General features: G+C 54.4%; 2 protein-coding genes across 16 annotated transcripts; both read left to right on the forward strand.

Annotated features, from left to right (window-relative positions):
- Positions 1 to 991: 991 nt before the first annotated feature.
- Positions 992 to 12479, forward strand: SLC26A6 (solute carrier family 26 member 6). Of its 15 annotated transcripts, none has more exons than XM_082344942.1 (21): positions 992 to 1108; positions 2972 to 3130; positions 3213 to 3352; positions 3596 to 3706; positions 4255 to 4418; positions 4616 to 4780; positions 4860 to 5012; positions 5329 to 5411; positions 5496 to 5643; positions 5916 to 6029; positions 6200 to 6277; positions 6611 to 6706; positions 6798 to 6904; positions 7071 to 7140; positions 8118 to 8210; positions 8296 to 8400; positions 8723 to 8815; positions 9628 to 9804; positions 10012 to 10066; positions 10322 to 10458; positions 10680 to 12479. In XM_082344942.1, exons 1-21 carry the CDS (start codon positions 1086 to 1088, stop codon positions 10692 to 10694), a joined length of 2286 nt encoding a protein of 761 aa, XP_082201068.1. In that variant the 5' UTR covers positions 992 to 1085; the 3' UTR covers positions 10695 to 12479. The 15 variants fall into 15 exon arrangements, with proteins under 15 accessions (XP_082201068.1, XP_082201072.1, XP_082201073.1 ...); XM_082344943.1 differs by having other exon boundaries at positions 1021 to 1108; positions 3009 to 3130; positions 10680 to 10938; XM_082344952.1 differs by lacking the exon at positions 10012 to 10066 and adding an exon at positions 1878 to 1914 and having other exon boundaries at positions 1049 to 1108; positions 9625 to 9804.
- A 126-nt stretch (positions 12480 to 12605) lies between these two features.
- Positions 12606 to 16277, forward strand: TMEM89 (transmembrane protein 89). Its single transcript, XM_082344992.1, has 3 exons — positions 12606 to 13750; positions 14128 to 14309; positions 14890 to 16277. Exons 1-3 carry the CDS (start codon positions 13457 to 13459, stop codon positions 15008 to 15010), a joined length of 597 nt encoding a protein of 198 aa, XP_082201118.1. The 5' UTR covers positions 12606 to 13456; the 3' UTR covers positions 15011 to 16277.
- Positions 16278 to 20083: the final 3806 nt, after the last annotated feature.

The raw sequence follows: 20083 nt of genomic DNA on the forward strand, positions 1-20083 counted from the left end.
TGGTTATTGCCTCATTCTGTTTGGGGGTGGGGGGTAGGAGGGTGGCTATGAATGATTCAGGCTGGGCTGACCTTTGGGAGAAATCTGAGCACTGCCCCCTCCCCCCTCCCCAAGAATATTCGGCTATTTTTATCTCATTTCATTGGAGATTTGGACCAGGTTTCTTTCTCTTTCATCCTGAATTCTGTCCCTTCGCCTTGAGGTTGGGCCTGAAGTATGAGCACAGGTGCTGAGAGTAAGGCCTGGTCAAGGCAGCAACATGATGGCTTCCTCAGTCCGCAGGGCCTGCAGCCCTGACCTGGCATTTGCCCTGGCCTTCAAACCGACCCTAGGAACTGCCCTCAGCCCGTTGACAGCACTGACCCCCGGCCAGCCTCTCAGACTTGGAGCTGCCAGGACACCGCGTTCCTCAAGAACTCAGGCAGAACGGGCCTGTTGCCGGGCCAGTGTTATGTGCGGGGGAGGGGAACCTCGCAGCCTTTAAGGTCTGCGTGCCCAGCGTTGAAGGGAGGCCTTTGAGCCCCTTCGGTCTCAGAGACATGCCAGGTCTCAGGGGGAAGGCCTGAGTGAGGGTGGCGCCCTCAACTGGAGGCATGAGAGGCCCCATGGACCCGGATACCCCACGGAGAGATAAGGCTCTGGTCACCAACCGCAACCCTAGACATCCTGCTCCGCGTCCCGCGGGGACCCTCCGCAAGAAGCCGGGACCTGGTGGTATCGGCCCCACCCTACTCAGGGACCTGGGGCCGCGGCTACGGCCAGGCCACCTCGGGTCCTTAGTCCCACTTCTGCGATAACAACCGGCTCAGGGAGGAGAGCTAGGCGGGCCACGAGGGGGAGCACAAGCCAAGGCCCAGGGGGAGGAAGGGGTTAACTCTCTCTCCTCAGGGTTCGCGGCGCCGGGAGACCGCCCCTTAGGCTCCGCCCCAGCACGCTGACTGGCCCAAGCCTTCCCCGTCCTGCCCGGGGATTGGCCCCTGGGAGCGCGCCGCAGGCTTCGCCCCCGTCCCGGCCCCGCCTTTCGGGCCGCTGCGGCCTCTCGCTCGAGCTGTGGGGACTACCGCCTCTCGGTTTGCCCACCCGCCATGGGGCTGTCGGAAGCGCCGGGGTGAGTGCAGGGCGCGGCCCCGGTTCCCAGTGTTCGAGTCGGCGAGGCGCGGGCCACCCCTTGGCCCCCGAGCAGGCGCCCGGCTTGGGTTAGCTCGGAAAGGGTACCGCCGAGTCCGGAGCAGGCATTTCCCGCCTGCCGCGCCTCGGTTTACCGCTTTGTCGATTTTCTGCAGGCGGCTGCCCAACCGTAGCGAGGGATGGGGCGGGAGCCGGCGCGACCCCAGCCCCTGCGGGCTGTGCGGAAAGCCGCTCGAGCGCCGTCCGAGGGCTAGCCGGGGGCCGCCTCCCGGCGGCTGTGTGCGGAGGAGCCCCGCCCCAGGAGGTGCGCCGGTACGGCGCGTTTGGGCCCGGGACGTGGCTGCAAGAGTGTCCGTAGCTGGGGCCTGGGTCCACCCAGGGATGCAACTGGTCCGGGATTGTGCGCTCCGGCCCTTCTGGCCGCTGGGCCCTCCTAGAGGGAGGAGTCAAGGATCTAAGCTCCTCCCTCCAAGCACGGGTTCGACGGGGGGGAGGGGGAGGGGGAGGGGTGGCGGGAGTGGGAGCCCTTAAAAGACCTCGAGTGACTCACAGAGGAGGGGCCACGGGGCTCGAAGATCTCTGTGAGCCGGCAATGCCAAGAGTCTCTGAGGATCGTCCTCGCACCCATTCCACTGCATCCTCCAACGGGGACATCCAGGTTAGGGGCCCTTTCCAGGTGAGCTCCTGCCCCTCGGGTGGGAACCTCACCGTAGGTCAGAGCTTCTCACAGATCAGAACTTTCCTGACAGGTGAAGCCTTTCCCAGCAGGGGAGAGCTTCCCTCCAGGTAAGATTCCCCCCTCTGAGATCCATTCTCAGGTGAGAGTTTTCTCCCATTACAGGTGGGAACCTCCCCCAGGTCAGAGCTTCCCTTAGGTGAGAATACCCTCCAGATCAGAACTTTCCTGGCAGGTGAAACCTTTCCCTGCTAGTGAAAGCTTTCCCCCAGGTAAGCGCTCCCCCTCCAAGAGCTCCTATTCCCAAGTGAGAACTGTTTTTGAGACAGCTTCCCCCAGGTAAGAACTGCCCCCCTTCCCCCCCAGATCTCCTATTCCCAAGTGAGATCGTTTCCCTTAATCAGGTGGTAGCCACTGGGCAGATCAGAGATTCACCTCAGGACAGAACTTACCTAGCTGGTGAAAACTTTCCTGTCAGGTGAGAGCTTCTCCTTAGGCGAGATCCTCCCGGAGATCTATTCCCAGGTGAGATTGTCCCCCCTTGAAATGGGGACTTCTCTTTCCAGGGGGAAAACTCTCCCTCCCGGTGAGAGCCATCCCCTGGCTTTCCCAGATTAGGCCTGAGCTTGTCCAGGTCTACAACCTGGACCCTGTGGCTGGAGGCCCGGGGGCAATCTTAGCCCCAACACTTTCCTTCTCGTAGAGGCTTCTCATGTGAAGAGAGACTTGCCTGGTTTGCTGGATTCCTTCCTTGCGTGTGCTCTCAGACAGCATGCGCTGGGCTCGTGGGGCAGCTGGATAAGGACTCGGACTGGACTGGGATTGGCTGGAGAAGAGTTGGGGCTGGGAGGAGGGGGCTGGGAGGGACAGTCAGCCTGGAACCTAGATTGGTGAACACTCAGGGCTGGACTGAAGTGTGGCTTGTGTTCATCCTGCTGCCTCTTTGTGGGGGACTTTGGCCCAGCAAGAGTCTTCCACCAGCCAAAGTTCAGGTACTGCCCCTGCCTGGGCCTGGGCATAGGGCCTGCAGGAGCCAGCTGGGGGGTTGGACCTACCTAGATCTTGGGATCTAGAAAAGTCAGGTGGGCGGCTCTGTGGTCCCAGGTGAAGGTCTAGGGGAGGTTGGGCCAGGAGTGCCCTCACTGTGTCTCTGGCCTCACCACCCAGACAGAGGGACACACAGGCACTGCTGTCCACAACGCAGGCAATGGAGCTGAGGAGGCGAGATTACCATGTGGAGCGGCCACTGCTGAACCAAGAACAGCTGGAGGAGCTGGGGAGCCGGAGCTCAGCAACTGGGACCCTCCAGTGGCGAACCTGGTTTCGGTGAGGCTGAGGTGGGGGGTACTGGGGGCACTGGAAGGACTCAGGTAGCCCCTGTCTGTGATACCTACCCTTGTGTCCCCAGGTGCTCCCATGCTCGGGCCCAAGCCCTTCTGCTCCAGTACTTCCCAGTTTTGGCCTGGCTACCCCAGTATCCTGTGCGTGACTGGCTTCTGGGTGACTTGTTGTCTGGCCTGAGTGTGGCCATTATGCAGCTACCACAGGGTGAGCCACCCTTGACCTCGAGACTGTCCCCTCAACCCTTGGATGGTGACCCCGACCCTTCAAGGCCCTGGCCTGTAGTAATCTGTGAACCACTGCCTGCCCCCGCCTCCCCCCACCCCTCTGCCAAAAGCCAGAAGCATGACCCCTGCCCCTGCAACTATGGCGCATGACCCAGGGCTGGGATTTCCTCATCCTTTCAAGACCCTGGCCTCCAAGTCTACATTGCTACCATTCCACCTCCAGGCCTGGCCTATGCCCTCCTGGCTGGACTGCCCCCCGTGTTTGGCCTCTACAGCTCCTTCTATCCTGTCTTTATCTATTTCCTGTTCGGCACTTCCCGGCACATCTCCGTGGGTGAGTGGAGCCAGGAGGATGCCCACATTCCCCACGGAGGACAGGGTGAGGGAGGGCTGAGCAGGGCAAGGAAACGCAGGGAAGAGGGAGGGAGGCATTGATGCCAGGCCAGTGGGAGACTGGCCCAAGAGTTATTCCAGGCAGGACTGGGCCTCTGACCGTGGAGACAGATTCAGATTACCTAGAGGCCCTGGCCCAGGAGGATATGGGTGGGTGAAGCAACTCAAGGGGCCCAGACTTGGCATAGACCTGAGAGCCTGAGGCAGGCCATGTCCCCTTCCCCATTCCACTTTTCACAGGGGGAGTGGTCCTGAGGCAGTGGACACAGGTGGGACAAGGTAGATGATACAGGGTCAACATTTCTAGCCACACTCAAGAGCCTTTGAACTTAGAGTTCATACCTGACTGCCAGCGCTGCCTCTATTTGCACAGCAAGTCTGAGGATATTGGTCTAGAACTGGGTGTCTCCTGGCCTCTCCCTTAAGACCAGGACTCCAGGGCAGGGCAGTGCCCCCTCCCCTTCAGACCACCCTGATCTGCCCCCGCAGGCACCTTTGCTGTCATGTCCGTGATGGTGGGCAGTGTGACAGAATCACTGGCTCCAGATGAAGCCTTCCTGCAGGCCTCGAACTCCACTGTCGATGTGGCGGCCAGAGATGCTGCTCGGGTGCAGGTGGCCTCCACACTCAGTGTCCTTGTTGGCCTTTTCCAGGTGCGGAGCAGTCAGGAGTACAGGCCCCTGACTGCCAGACCCACCCCTCACCCCATCTGCCAGGTCCCCTGAGTGTCTGGCCATCACCATCTTCCTCCTCCTCATCACTCATCCCCCTCTGATCCCACCTGCCCTGGGCTCTGCCCTGGCCACCCCCAGGACCCTCTCCTCCCCTGACTGCCCTGTGCACCCCACAGGTGGGGCTGGGCCTGGTCCATTTTGGCTTCGTGGTCACCTATCTGTCGGAGCCTCTGGTCCGAGCCTATACCACAGCCGCGTCTGTGCAGGTCTTCGTCTCGCAGCTCAAGTATGTGTTTGGCCTCCATCTGAGCAGCCGCTCTGGGCCACTGTCCCTCATCTATGTGAGTGAGGGTGGGAGGAGGGAAGGGTGAGTGGGCCCAGGACCTTGAGTGCTGGCTGTGACCCCCCCCCTCCCCTCAGACAGTACTGGAGGTCTGCTGGAAGCTGCCCCAGACTGTGGTCGGCACCATGGTCACCGCAGTTGTGGCAGGGGTGGTGCTCGTGCTGGTGAAGCTGTTGAATGACAAGCTGCGGCGACAACTGCCCATGCCGCTCCCCGGGGAGCTGCTCACGGTTCGATTTCTGGTGGGGGGGAGGGGGGGCAGGGGGAAGGGCAAGTGAGGAGTCCCTGCTGTGTGGGCATCCCTCAGATAGTTAAAGACTAGTTGGCGTGGGCACTGAGGACTGGGGGGACCACAGCCGACAGCCCCTGACAGCATCTCCCTTTCCCCAAAATCGTGGTGTCCATCTCTTACCCTATCGCTGACTTCTGCCCACCCCTCTGAAGGTTTCGCTTCAGGCCTCTCTCTTTACGCCCAAAGTGATTTCTCCATCCCCCTTAACGGTGGTGCCAGCACCTACCTCCCCTGACTCTGTCCTCTCCCCGCAGCTCATCGGGGCCACAGGCATCTCCTACGGCGTGGGACTGCAGCACAGATTTGGGGTGGATGTCGTGGGCAAAATCCCTGCAGGGTGAGCTCTGGCCCCTGTCAGGTCAGGGAGGGTTGGGTGGCCAGGGCCACAACGTTCCTTTGGCCTCACAGATGCCCCTCACAGGCTGGTGCCCCCAGTGGCCCCCAGCCCCCAGCTGTTCGCCAGGCTTGTGGGAAATGCCTTCGCCATCGCTGTGGTTGGGTTCGCCATTGCCATCTCGCTGGGGAAGATCTTCGCCCTGAGGCATGGCTACCGGGTGGACAGCAACCAGGTCTGGGGAATGGGATGTGAGACACGGAGGGGGCGGGTGTACAGAGACCCCAGGGCCTGGGGGGCTGGAGTATCAGGTGGGAGACAGGGAAACAGCAAACAGATGTGCTGGGGCCACATGGGGGACTGAGGGTGGGAGAGCAGGACACATGGGACAGTGGCCAAGTCTTTGGGGGCTACCGAGTGGGGATGGAGGTTGGGGATGCGTAGGCCTGGACACAGTGACCACGCACTGCTAGTGATGTGTCCTCACACCTGCACTACCCCCATCAGGAGCTGGTGGCACTTGGCCTCAGTAACCTCATCGGGGGCATCTTTCAGTGCTTCCCTGTGAGCTGCTCTATGTCTCGGAGCCTGGTACAGGAGAGCACCGGGGGCAACACACAGGTGGGCTGCAGGTGTGGGCTTGGGTGTGCATCTGCACGCACACGGCTTTGCCTGGGTGGTCCTACCCCCTGCTCTCCTCCCTCCCCCCTTCTCCCCCTTTCCCCCTGCTCTCGCCTCCTTCTCCCCTACACTCCCGCCCACCCATCTGCCCGCTCACTCCCACTGTACAGGTGGCTGGAGCCATCTCCTCCCTCTTCATCCTCATTATCATCGTCAAACTTGGAGAGCTCTTCCAAGACCTGCCCAAGGTGAGCCGCCATCCCGCACCCAGCCAGGCTTGAGGGCCTTGGCCAGGCCAGGGACTCAGATCAGTCAGTCAGGGCCTGGGTGAGGGGGAGGGATACAGGGTCATGCCCTGTTTTTCAAGCTTGAGATCTCTGGGTTGAGATTTGGAGTCGACAGTCAGGGGTAAGAATCTTTGAGAGTCAGACCCAAGTTGTTAGGTCCGGGGGCAGGAGGTGGCTAGTGTCATTCGGGGTCATACCCAGGTGCTTGAGGACAGTCTGGCTCATGCCGGCTGGTCAGGGTTGTCAGCATCCCGCACCCCTCAGTAGCTCCTGGTGACCCTCCCCCTCCCTCAGGCAGTCCTGGCTGCTGCCATCATTGTGAACCTGAAGGGCATGTTGATGCAGTTCACCGACATACACTCCCTCTGGAAGGCAAATCGAGTAGATCTGGTGAGAGGCCTGGGAGCCCAGGGGAGGGGTCAGGGCCTTCAGCCCCAGTGACCCTTCTAGACCCTGTTGACTACTACCCTTCTGTTTTTAGCTCATCTGGCTGGTGACCTTTGTGGCCACCATCCTGCTAAACCTGGACCTTGGCCTGGCAGTTGCGGTAGTCTTCTCCCTGCTGCTCGTGGTGGTCCGCACACAGCTGTGAGTCACCCCTTTGGTTCCCCCCTCATTCCAGCTGGTGAGGGAGTGAGGTCCACGCTGGTTTCCCCCAGCTTTCCCACATCTTGGGGGGTGACCCAAGGCTCCTTAGAACCCCCTCATTGCCCCCTCTCCTAATGCCCCCCTCTTCTCACACTCTCTTTCACAGGCCCCACTACTCTGTCCTGGGGCAGGTGCCAGACACAGATATTTACAGAGACGTGGCAGAGTACTCAGAAGTGAGTGGCAGGGGCTAAGCCAGAGGATGGCGTGGATGGGGTGGGACAGAGGCAGACTAGGCCATCCCTTATCAGGTCCTTGCGTACTTGGCAAGGACACGGGGGTGGGGCGCTAAGGGTGCTTTGGTCCTTGGAATTTCGAGGGAGGAATTTGGGTCTCTGACCCCCATACTCAGAGTAGGGGCCTTAGGGCCTGGGGGAGGAGTCTGTCTTAGAGGCCACAGTACAAGCCCCATCCTGCAGAGTAGCCCTGGGTCAGGAATGTAGAGGGGCAGGATCTGGGGCACGAGGATGTAGGGGAGGCTGTTTGCTGACCTCATCAGTGGGGTTACTGAATCTCCGTCCTTTACCTCCTGAGAAGTCTCATGTCAAGCCCTGGGAACAAAGGTGGGGGCTCTGGAATAAAACAAGCTCATTTTCCCTGATGGAGCCTTGAAGGCTGAGCATAGTATGATGAGGCAGAGTGAGGGAAGGACATGAGGGGAGAAGCTCAGCTGGATGGAAAGGGAGGTAGGGGGTGGCGCAGGGACATCGTTCAGGCCCAGAGGCTGAGCAGAGACCTGGAGTGTCCTGAGCGGGGTGGGAGCCGGGGAAGGCTTGGCTGGGCTGGCAGCTGAGGAGGGTCTCTCTGTCCACATACAGAAAACAGACCCCAGTGCTGGGGTTGGAGACCCAGGCGGAAGCTAAGAGCCATTGAAACCTGGCCTGGGTATTGGCAGAAGGACAGGGGAGATGGGGTGGGAGAGGTTCAGGATGCCCTGGAGGAAGAAGCAGCAACTCTGACAGGCCCAGCTGAGGGGTCAGGATGACCCCACCAGCTCCTGGGAGGGCACGGGCCGCAGGCCGGGCCTCTGTTGGCTGGGAAGCAGAGGGTTGGTGATGGCAGGTACTGGGGTACACAGGGGAGGAAAGAAAGAGAACAAGATGCAGCTAGGAGAGACGAGGGCTCAGCCACCCCCAACCTGACCCATCCCCAGGCCAGGGAGGTCCCCGGCGTGAAGGTCTTCCGCTCCTCGGCCACCATGTACTTTGCCAACGCTGAGCTCTACAGTGACACGCTGAAGCAGAGGGTGAGGCCTGGGGTCCACAGCGGGAGGGGCAGAGAGTCTCTCACCTCCCCAGTGTCCACATCCCCTGCCCTGCCCTTTGCTCTAGTGCGGTGTGAACGTGGACCACCTCATCTCCCAGAAGAAGAAACTGCTCAGGAAGCAGGAGCTAAAGCTGAAGCGACTTCACAAAGAGAATAAGCTCCCGAAACAGGCAGGGGCCCTTCTGACCCCACCCGTCCTTTCTCCCAGCCTCCTGGCTTCTCACCCTCATTCTTCACCCCTCCTCCTCTCTCCCTGATGCCCCCAGCGACCCTGCAGGTCAGGGTTCTGGAGGCAGTTTTGTTTTTCTCCCGCCTCCTAAGCCAATGATGGCGTGAACCATCACAGACCTCTTCCCAAAGTAGGTCAAAACCCCACAGCCTTCAGCCTGGCTGCCCTGGTCCCAAGCTTCAGCTCCTGGTCCACCTGCCTGGCCTGGTTGTCATATGACAGCTGGGACACCTCCTTCCTGGTCCCCCTCTTTCCTGGCCTAGGCTGCCGCCTCCAAGGGCACTTCCATTTCCATCAATGTCAACACCAGTGTCACAGACATTGAGAGCAACGATGTGGAGGGCTCCAAGGCCAAGGTGAGGCTGGAGGTGGGAGAGCGGCCAACCATGAGCTGCAGGGATGAGAGTGCCCGTGTGTGGAGTGGAGTGATGGATCAGATGCTCTGCAGGGAGATCTCTAGTGAGATGCCATAGAATTCTGCTTGTGGCTCTCTGATCTGTAATCTGAGGCCTAGCCAAAGACCTTGAATTTGTGAATTCTACAAGACCCTGCAGTCTGTGTTCATGGGCAGAGGGAAGGGATTGGGCATGTGGGAAAAATCTGGGATCAAAGGGGACACGAATCTCAATTAGAGGCTCAGGCAGGACTTCCCTGGCAGGCCAGTGGTTAAGACTCTACGCTCCCAGTGCAGGGGCCATGGGTTCCATCCCTGGTCAGGGAAGTTCCACATGCCGTGCAGCGCCCCCCTCCCCCAAAAAAAGACTCAGGCAGGGTGCCAGGATATCTGTGTGTGCGCGTGTGTCCATGTGTCTCTTCTGGTTTGTCCCCATCCTCAGTCAGTCACTCTGGCTGACTGAGGATGGAGCGTGGTCTCTGATGCCCTTCCTTCTTAAGTGTCCCTGTTAAGTATGGGCCCAGGAGGTAACAGAGCAGTAGATGCATATCTGTGTGTGCTCCCGGAGTCTGGGCACCCTCTCCTGTGTGTCCCCATGTGTCCCTCCTGTCTTTACATACAGGCTCCCTGTCTCCATATCCTCATGTGTCCACTGCATGTCCCATATACGTGGCTGTTTACACGTCTGATCCTGTGTGTCTCTGCACGTCTGTGTATGTTCCCTGCCTTTACCCCCCGTGGGCGGCCCTTGCAATGTGTCTGGTTTCCCAGCAGGTGAGCACAGAGACTGAGCTAGAGGATACAGCAGCCAGGGGTCAAGAAGATGCCAAGGCCCCAGACATGTCCTCACTGAAGACCCTGGGCCTGCCTCAGCCAGATTTCCACAGCCTCATCCTGGACCTGAGCTCCCTTTCCTTCGTGGACACTGTGTGTCTCAAGAGCCTGAAGAATGTAAGGGGCTGGGGGCACCCCTAAGAAGGGCCTTGGGGGAGGACAAGGCCCTTCAACCCTGACCCCATAACTAACTCCAAGAGCCCTCTGAGCCTAACCCCCAACCCTCTGAGCTCCCCCTCTGAACTCCCTCCCCCCAAGCCTGCCCAAGTCCCCCCTCGGAGCCCCTGAGCCTCCCTCTGAGTCTGGCCCCCTTTTCTGCCACAGATTTTCCGTGACTTCCGGGAGATCGATGTGGAGGTGTACATGGCCGCCTGCCACTGTGCGTGGGGTGCAGACAGCAAGAGCGGTCCGGGGAGGGGGTGGGGATTCTGGCCAAGGAATCTGCCAGGCAGCACAAGGAAAAAGTCTTTCTCTGAAACTGGAGGTCAGAGGTGTCCTGGGAGGGAGGGGTCAAGGGTCAAGAGTTGGGGTTTAGCTATAAGCCTCAGGGGTGGTGGTCAGGATGACATTCTGCCAGTGCCTGGAGGTTCCTGGGGGTTCTGCGGGTCAGGGGAGACCAACTCCTTGCCTACAGCTCCCGTGGTCACGCAGCTTGAGGTGGGACACTTCTTCGATGCATCTATCACCAAGCAGCATCTCTTTGCCTCTGTTCACGATGCTGTCATCTTTGCACTCCAACACCCGAGGTCCAGCCCTGTCAACCCTGTTTTGGTGAGCTGACCTCTGTTGCTGAGCTCTTTTTGTTTATCTACTGCTTGTCCCATCCTGACCCCATTTCCAGGAAGTCCACCCTTCCTCGATGGCTCTGATTAGGTCTGCCCCCAGTGGATCCACTGCCTTCCCCTCCTGCCTTTAGAGGAAGCTGCTCCCGGGGGAGGGGGTAGTATGTCCTTCGGAAACTGACAGGAGCCTCTCCTCCTCTCCCTGCCCAGGTTACCAAACTCTGACCGTGCTGCCACCCTGCCTGAGACTGCCCACCTCTGGAGGTTGCGACAGGGTACCCGTGAGGACCCCCTACCCCTGGGCTGCCTCCAGATGTCACCCAGGAGTCCCCTCCGTACGCACGCACATAACTCAGGGATGGAGGTCCTGGGACTCCAAGTTCAGTGCTCTAGGCCTGGGATAAGGCACTGGCCAAGTTGGAGGAGCATGCATGTTTTTAGCCTCAGGAATAAAGATTTGTTTGCCCAATGCCAGGCTCTGCTGTGGCTTGGTGGGGGCTTGGCAGGGGCAAGGGTATAATCCACAGCCCTGGCTCCTGACCCTTCTTATGCCCCAAAGTGGGAATTGGGGTCGGAAGTTGGGGGGAAAGTTCGGGGAGGGCAGGGTCAGGCAGGGGGAGTGTGGAGCAGGAGGGAGAGCTGCGGGGCTAGGCCCAGGGTGGGGGCGTCCCAGGTCCAAGTTCCTCCCCAGCCACGCGCAGCCCTCGGCACCTGTGTCCTCGGCTGTAAAATGGTTGGAATCAGAGCTGCTTCTCAGGAATGACCTGTTCTCAGGGACCCCTGATAAGGTGCAGAGCAGGCCTGGCGCTACTGGGCAGCCCCTGGAGGGTGTGGTGTGAACACCTGAGCAACCAGCCGAGGAAGCACAGGGTATTCACAGGTGTTGCCAGTCTGCACTGAGAAGTAAGAATATGGGAATTCCCTGGCAGTCTAGTGGTTAGGACTCAATGCTTTCACTGTCAAGTGTGAGGGTTCGATCGATCCCTGGTTGGGGAACTAAGATCCCACAAGCAGCATGGTGCAGCCAAAAGAAAAGAAAAGAAAGGAAAGAATGTGCATGATTGATTTACCTGGGAAAAATGCTTATTTGTATAATTAGATCACCTGGGCTTTGCAGGTCACCGTCAGCCAAGAACCACGTGTTGATTTCTGCCATAAAACACCAACATCTGGGCATGTGGCCCAGTGGGCAGCAATGGGCCTTCAGGCCAGCTGATACTGAGTGACTGGGGGCCAGGGTGGGGGGGATCGAACCTTTCTGGGCCTCAGTATCCTCATCAGGAGAGTAGAAATGGTAATAGTACCCACTTCACGGGTTCCTCAATGAGTATTAAATGAGTAAATGCCACAAACAGCTTGCAACAGTGCTGGGCTCACGTCACCTGCCAAAACAAGTGAGCCTGCCGTTCGCAGGTCCCGACCAGGCCCTGGGCTCTGTGCTAGACCAGTGGACAGAGGCTGCCCTGCCCTGCAAGTCACAGAGGCACCCCTTGCCTGGCTGTTTCTATCCTGGCCTGTGTTAGTGCCCTGCTCTGTGTTCACAAATCATCTGTCCTTTCCCCACCCCCAAAACCCTGCCCAGGAAGTCAGGGCCCTTTGTCACACTGCCTCCAGGCACCAGGAACAACGCCGGGCACAAGGAAGTGCTTGGTAAATACTGGTTAAGTGAACCTATGTACTGGAGTGGAAGGTAAACCTCAAACGTGAACTTGCAGATACAGGCCGACCTTGTTTTATTGCACTTCGCCGATACTGTGTTTTTTTACAAGTTGAAAGTTTATGGCAACCCTGAGTCAATCAAGTCTTTTGGTGCCATTTTTCCAGCATCATTTGCTCACCGCATGTCGCTGTCACATTGTGGTAATTCTCGAAGTATTTCAAACTTTTTCATTATTATTATATTTGTTAGGAGGATCTGTGATCAGTGATCTTTGATGTTACTACTGTGACTCGCTGAAGGCTCAGATGATGGTTAGCAATTTTTAGCAATAAAGTGTTTTTTTAAATTAAGGTATGTACTTTTTTTTAGACATAATGCTATTGCATGCTTAATAGACTACTACAGTGTAGTGTAAACATAACTTTTATATGCACCGGGAAACTGAAAAATTTGTGCAACTCGCTTTATTGTGGTGGTCTAGAACCGAAGCACAGTATCTCCAAGGTATACCTGTACTTGGAAATGCTTTGAAGAAAATGAAACAGGGTCAGGAATTCCCTGGCAGTCCAGTGGTTAAGACTCTGCGCTTCCATTGCAGGGCGCACAGGTTCAATCCCTGGTTGGGGAACTAAGATCCCACATGCCACAATGCGGCCAAATAAATAAATAAAACAGGGTCACGTGAAAGAGAAGGGACTGTGTTACCCAGGATGGTCATGGGAGGGAGACTCAGGGAGCAGGTGACACTTGAGCTGAAATCCAGCCGTGAGAGTTCTCTTTCTAGGACAGTGCTCCTAGTGTAGGGAACAGCAGGTGTGTTCAAGGAACACCAGGGAGGCCTACAAGAGGCAGGAGGGGAGACCAGAGCACAGAGCACCTCATAGGCCAGGGTGAGCCTTCAGGCTTTATTCAGAGAGTGCGCGCCCACATTTCTGAGTGCTCACTCTGCTGCGACGTGGACCATGGGGCTGAGTCTGGGCATAGGGGAGCAGGGAGCAGCTCTGTGTGCTTAGCTTGGTTGGCCTGTGGTTGGTGCTGCCACTGGTGGAGAGCAGCAATAGGAGCTGTGGGTGTTAGAATTTTAGGGTTTGTATGTTAGGTGAGGAGAAAGGAGAGGGGGAAGGAGGCATTCTTTCATTCCTGGGCCCCAAGCCTGCCCTCCTCCCCGGCCCTGGAACCCCGCCCCCTGCCCCATATTTTCTGGCCAGGCCGCCCCTCCTGAGAGCCGTGGGCCCAGCTGGAACCTACTGCCTCACCTGCCCCTGGGGGAGGAGTGTTTGTCCGTTGCCAGGCGCCCAGGTTCCGGCCCCTAGTACTTGCAGCAGCCATGCTGCACGCACAGTCCTTCCTGCCATGGCTGCTTCTGCTAGCGATGCCTGTCCGCACCCACACCTGGTCACGGCCCCTGTGGTACCAGGTGGGGCTGGACTTACAGCCCTGGGGGTGCCAGCCAAACAGCCTGGAGGGTTGCAAGGGCAGCCTGGGCTGTCCTGGCCATTGGATGGGCCTGGGGGTGAACCGCATCTACCCAGTGGCTGGGGTCACCGTCGCCACTACCATGATGCTGATGCTCAGCCGTGCGGTGATGCAACGGCGGCGCTCACAGGCCACTGAGAGTGAGGTGAGCGTGGCACTGCTCTGTCCCCACAGCCTCCTACCTCTGTTCATACCCAATGAGCTCGTAATTCTCTACCCATCCTCCCACTCATGTCTTGTGGGCCTCCTGCTGCCTCTCCCCCTGCCCCTCCCCCATCACTCACACCCCAGGGTCCCTACATCTGTCCACACCCAACAGTCCCTGGCCATTTCCCATGGGTAGTACCCTGCCCCATCCTCCCTCTTTATTATCCCTATTCCTCATCCAGCCTCCACGGGCCCCATGACCATACTAGGCCACAACAGACCCTCCACGATCCTCCATCACCCTAAGTCCCCCTTCCCACCACACCTCTGTCCCGTTCCTCTGTTCTCACTCCTGCCTCTTGGTCCTATCCTCAGCATCCACAGGTGACGGCTAACCCCTGTGCACCCTGGAAACGACGGGCCCCGATCTCAGACCGTGCCCTACTCCTTGGGGTCCTGCACATGCTGGATGCCCTCCTGGTCCATATTGAGGGCCATCTGCAGCGTCTAGCCACCCAGCAGCGAACCGAAATAAAGGGGACTCCTGCCCAGAGCGGGTGACCCAACATACTGCTCTCTTTGCCTGGTGGCCTGTTGGGGCGGGGATGGCCTGAGGCTCTGGGCCAGGCTCAGGCCTGTGTGTCTTACTCTCTCCAGGCCTGTCTGGACCCTGTGCCCCTTTTCTACTTTTAGAGCCAGCACACCCATCGAGGCCTCGGTGCCCATTGATGGCTGGGCAGGTGGGCCCCAGGCTGGCTCACACTGCTCCATTGCCCACACCAACTGACCCCTCCTCTCTAGGGATCCCACTCATAAATACAACTGCTCTTCTGGGGCTCCTCAGGGGCCCCCAGTGTGTTGGGAGAAGACTTGGCCATCAGGGCAGATGTGGGTGGTCCAGAGAGGGCAGCCCAGAGGTGACCACCTGGCTGAGTCAGCTAGGGCTCCTGGTTGAGCCTGTGGGGCCTGAGCTGGGGCTGGGGGTAGAGGGAGGGCCCTGGCTGCCTTCATCTTTGTGACATCTCAAACATGCTCTGGCACCTAAGTGGCCCTTGCTCTGAAGCTCCTGGAAGTGGGATGAGGGCTGAACCTCCCCAAAGGGGCCCTCACCTGCTTCCTCCCTTCCTTCTACCATAGGCATCAGGATCTGCTGATGAACAGAACAGGCTCCTCCCTCACCCACTCACAAATAGGGGAGGGTAGAGGTGGTGATGAAGCAGACTCAAAAACTCAATTCCTCTGCAGAGAGTTGTGCTGAGCCAGTTGGAGTAGGGCTGGTGTGGGCTGACTGCTGGGACCTGAAGGGTGAGTGGGGTGGTGAGAGGACGGGGAGAGTGCTCCAGTCAGAAGGATAAGCACATACAAGGGCCAGGTGGGGAAAGAGACCTTGACCTGTTTCACGAACTATAAGATGGTCAGGATTTCAGGGGAAAGAAGGAATTCTGGAGCACAGGAGAGGGCAGGCTGGGAAGGGACAGGAGTTGGTGTCTCCTAGGGAGGCTGTGGTAGGCAGGATAATGGCCCTCAAGATGTCCTTGGAATCTGTGAATATTTTACAGTACATGGCAAAGAGGATTTTGCAGATGGAATTAAGTTAAAGACATTAAAATGGGAAGATTATTCTGGATTATTTTGGTGGGCCAAGTGTAATTGCATGAGCTCTTAAAAGTGGAAGAGGAGGGCAGGAGAGTTGGTCGGATTCAGAGTGTGAGAGGTACTAATCCTCTGCTGCTGGCTTTGAAGGTGGTGGAAGAGATCTTCCACCACCCAAAGATCCAAGGAATTCAGATGGCCTCTAGAAGCTGGGAATGACCCTTGGGTGATAGCCAGCAAGAAAACAGAAACCTCAGTCCTTCAACCACTATGATCTAACTTCTGCCAATAACCTGAATGACCAAGGACACATTCTCCCCTAGAGTGTCCAGAAAGGAACACAGCCCTGCTAATGCCTTGATTTTAGCCCAATGACATCCATGTTGGATTTTGGGCCTACAGAACTGTGAGATAATAATTTGTTTTGTTCTAAGCCATTAAGTCTGTGGTGATTTGTTATGGCAGCAATAGAAAACTACTAAATATTGGTATCAAGAGTGAGAGGTACTGCTGTAACAAATCCTAAAAATGTGGAAATGGCTTTGGAATTGGGCAGTGAGCAAAGGCTGGAAGAATGTCAGGGAGCATAATAGAAAAAGCCAAAACTACCTTCAAACAACTGTTAGCAGAAATTTGGACATTAAGAATGCTGCTATAGGGCTTCCCTGGTGGTGCAGTGGTTGAGGGTCCGCCTGCCAATGCAGGGTACACGGGTTCGAGCCCTGGTCTGGGAAGATCTCACATGCCGCGGAGCAACTAGGCCCGTGAGCCACAACTACTGAGCCTGCGCGTCTGGAGCCTGTGCTCCGCAACAAGAGAGGCCGCGATAGTGAGAGGCCCGCGCACCGCGATGAGGAGTGGCCCCCGCTTACTGCAACTAGAGAAAGCCCTTGCACGGAAACGTAGACCCAACACAGCCATAAATAAATAAATAATTAAAAAAAAAAAAAAAAAAAGAATGCTGCTATTGAGGGCTCAGAAGAAAATTAGGAACATGTTATTGGAAACCAGGAGTAAAAGGAATCTTTGTTAAATAGTTGTGGGAAGCTTAGTGGAATCATAACCCGTATTTGGATGGAAAGCAGAACTTGTAAATGATGAACTGTAATATTTAGCAGAAAAAATTTCCAAGTGAAGTGCTGAAGGTGCCACCTGATTTCTTCTTGCTGAAAAACATTGCTGAAAGAAATTTAAAAGACCTAAATAAATAGAAAGACATTCTATGTTCTTTGATTGGAGGACTTAATACTGTTAAAATGGCAATACTACCCAAAGTGTTCTACAGATTCAGTGTAATCCCAGTGAAAATCTCAATGGTGTTTTATAAGAGAAATAGAAAAACCCATCCTAAAATTTATATGGAATCTCAAGGGACCCTGAATAGCCAAAACGATCTTGGAAAAGAAGAACAAAGTTGGAGGACTCAAACTTTCTGATTTCCAAAATGTACTACAAAGGTACTGTAATCAAAACAGTGTGGTGCTGGCATAAGAATAGACATATAGACCAATGAAATAGAATAGAAAGCCCAGAAATACACCTTCACATATATATTCGGTTGATTTTCAACAAGAGTGCAAAGACCATTTAATGGGGAAAAGATAGTCTTTTCAAAAAATGGTGCTGAGAAAACTGAATATCCACATGCAAAAGAATGAAGTTGGACCCTTACCTTACATCATATACAAAATTAAGTAAAAAGGATCAAAGATTTTAATTTAAAAGTTAAAACTATAAAACTTTTAGAAGAAAACATAGATGGAAATCTTCATAATCTTGGAGAAGGCAATGATTTCTTAAGTATGACATTAAAAGAACAGGTAACAAAAGAAAAAATAGATAAATTGGACTTCATCAAAATAAAAAATTTGTGCATCAAAGAACACTATTAAGAGAGTAAAAAGACAGCTCACAAAATGGGAGAAAATATTTGCAAATCATATATCTAAGGAGGGACTAATATCCAGAATACCTAAAGAATTCCTACAACTCAACAACAAAAAACAAACAAATTCAAAAATGGGCAAAGGACTTGAATAGACATTGTCTAAAGAAGATATACAAATGGCCAATAACCACATGAAAAGATGCTTAACATCACTAGTCATTATGGAAATACAAATCAAAACCACGAGATATCATGTCACCCCCATTAGGATGGCTATTGGAGAATAACAAATATTGGTGAGAATGTAGAGAAATTAGAACACTTTTGCATTGCTGGCAGGAATGTAAAATGGTACAGCCACTACAGAAAACTGCTTGGTGGTTGCTCAAAAAGCTAAAAATATAATTACCATATGATCCAGCAATTCCCCTCCTAGGTAAATAACAAAATAATTGAAAGCAGCATCTCAAACAGATGCTTGGATGCCAGTGAGTGTTCATTGTAGCATTATTCACAATAGCCAAAAGGTAGAAACAGCCCATGTCCACCAACAGATAAATAGATAAACATCATGCTAAGTGAAATAAACCAACGATAAAAGGACAATGTTGAAAGATAAACTGAGGCATGTTTAAAAATTTTAAGAGTTTATTTGAGCAAAAATTGATTCAAATCAGGCACATCCAATCTAGCAGGTAGAAAAGAGCTCCAAGGTGCTGAACAAAAATGAAAGATTTTGATAGGCAAAAGGGAGTGGGAACAAGGATACTATAGCAGGCAAAAAAAGCAGGTTGGTTATTGCAAAGTTACTTTCCTTTAGGGGATGTCGTAGTATAACAGGCAGATGACCTGATCAAATAGTGTTTATCAGGAGATTCCTGATTGACTGGCTTAAGATTCCATTTCTGGGAGAGCCCAACTAAAACTAAGACTTGGTTTGGTGGCCTGGGGCTTAGCATAAGCGACTCTATTTTGGGCCTGTTATCTCTTTAACAACAAAACTCTATGATCCCAGTTATATGAGGTACCTAGAACAGTCAAGTTCATAGAGACAGAAAGTAGAATAGAGGTTGTCAGAGATTTGAGGAAGGGGGAAATGGCGAGTTATTGCTTAATGGATATAGAATTTCTGTTTGGGATGAGGAAAAAGTTTTGAAAGCAGACTAGATAGTGATAATGGTTGCACAACTTTTTTTTTTTTTTTTTGGCTGCACTATGCGGCTTGCGGGATCTTAGTTCCCTGGCCAGGGATCGAACCCGGGCCCCAGCAGTGAAAGTGCTGAGTCCTAACCACTGGACTGCCAGGGAATTCCCTGCACAACATTTTGAATGTAATTAATACCACCGAACTGTATAATGTTAAGATGTAATAATGGTTAAGGTGCTAAATGTTATGTATATGTTAGCACAATTTAAAAACTAAAATTAAAATAAAAGAAAAAGAAAAAATCTAGAAGAATAAACTGAAGTGTATATCAAATATTGAGTGAGGAGAGTAAGGTGAGTGCCAGAGCCCTCTCAGGCAGCCTGCATGGACCTGCTTTTACAGTTTTGAGACTCTCTGGGGGGAATAAAGGGAGTCTCAGAGATGGATAGAGAAATGAGGCCTGGTCAAGAATTGTTACAAAATTCAGTTTGCAAATTAGGGGGAAAAAGGGTATTTTGGTCTCACCTCACCCCATAGGCCAAGTAAATTCCAGAAGATCAATGAGTCATCAAAGACTCTTGCCAAATCATTGCAATGACCACTGCTTGTACTTGACCTTTTAGCAGCATTTCCTTTTTGACCAATCTCTTGAAACATATCCTTCCCTGGGCGTCTACCACATCACACTTCCTGGTTGTCTCATTGTCCTTCCCTTCTCACCCCAGGGTAGCAGTGGGGGGGGGGGGAAGGTGGGGGGTAGGTAACTGGATTAGAAATTATTGGATTTGCTAAAAGATTGGGTGTGGATTTTGAGAGAGAAGAGTCAAGGATGACTCCTAGATTTTTAGCCTGAGCAACTTTGTTAATGGAAGTGTCATTTACTGAGATGAAGACAATTATGGGGGGAACAGGTTTGGGAAGGAAAGTAAAGAGTTCAAGTTTAGCATTTTTTTCTTCCGGCTACGCTGCACGGCATGCAGGATCTTAGTTCCCCAACCAGGGATCGAACCCGCGCCCCCTGCAGTGGAAGTGCGGAGTCCAAACCACTGCACTGCCAGGGAAGTCCCAGCTTTAGCATGTTATTATTATTATTTTTTTAATAAACTTCTTGGCTATTTTTGTTTTTTTTAAATTTATTTATTTATTTATTTATTTATGGCTGTGTTGGGTCTTCGTTTCTGTACGAGGGCTTTCTCTAGTTGTGGCAAGTGGGGGCCACTCTTCATCGCGGTGCGTGGTCCTCTCACTATCGCGGCCTCTCTTGTTGTGGAGCACAGGTTCCAGACGCGCAGGCTCAGTAGTTGTGGCTCATGGGCCCAGTTGCTCCGCGGCATGTGGGATCCTCCCAGACCAGGGCTCGAACCCGTGTCCCCTGCACTGGCAGGCAGATTCTCAACCACTGCGCCACCAGGGGAGCCCTTCAGCATGTTTAACTGAGATGTACAGGGAGGTAGGACAAGAACAGGAGAGCATGGGAAACTAAAGGTGGAGAAGGGATGAGACTCTAAAGAGGAAAAAGTGGCCAATCACTTTAAACAAGACTGAGCACTGGCCATTAGATTTAGCAACATGGAGCTCATTGATTACCTTTACAGGTGTGGTTTTGGAGGAATTAATTGGGGGTGGGATTGGAGTGGGTTTGGGAAAGAGTGGGAGGAGAGGAATTGGAGGCAGTGAGCTCTTTGGGGGAGCTCTGCTAGAAG

This window comes from Balaenoptera borealis (assembly GCF_965194805.1).
Source record: "Balaenoptera borealis genome assembly, chromosome: 12".
NCBI lineage: Eukaryota > Metazoa > Chordata > Mammalia > Artiodactyla > Balaenopteridae > Balaenoptera > Balaenoptera borealis.

Coding starts and splice junctions, on each gene's coding strand:
- SLC26A6 (XM_082344938.1), top strand. CDS start 1,721: ATGCCAAGAGTCTCTGAGGATCGTCCTCGCACCCATTCCACTGCATCC. Junction 3,353..3,595: donor CATTATGCAGCTACCACAGG/GTGAGCCACCCT, acceptor TTCCACCTCCAG/GCCTGGCCTATGCCCTCCTG. Junction 8,816..9,624: donor TGGAGGGCTCCAAGGCCAAG/GTGAGGCTGGAG, acceptor CTGGTTTCCCAG/CAGGTGAGCACAGAGACTGA.
- TMEM89 (XM_082344992.1), top strand. CDS start 13,457: ATGCTGCACGCACAGTCCTTCCTGCCATGGCTGCTTCTGCTAGCGATG. Junction 13,751..14,127: donor CACAGGCCACTGAGAGTGAG/GTGAGCGTGGCA, acceptor TCCTATCCTCAG/CATCCACAGGTGACGGCTAA. Junction 14,310..14,889: donor GGGACTCCTGCCCAGAGCGG/GTGACCCAACAT, acceptor CTTCTACCATAG/GCATCAGGATCTGCTGATGA.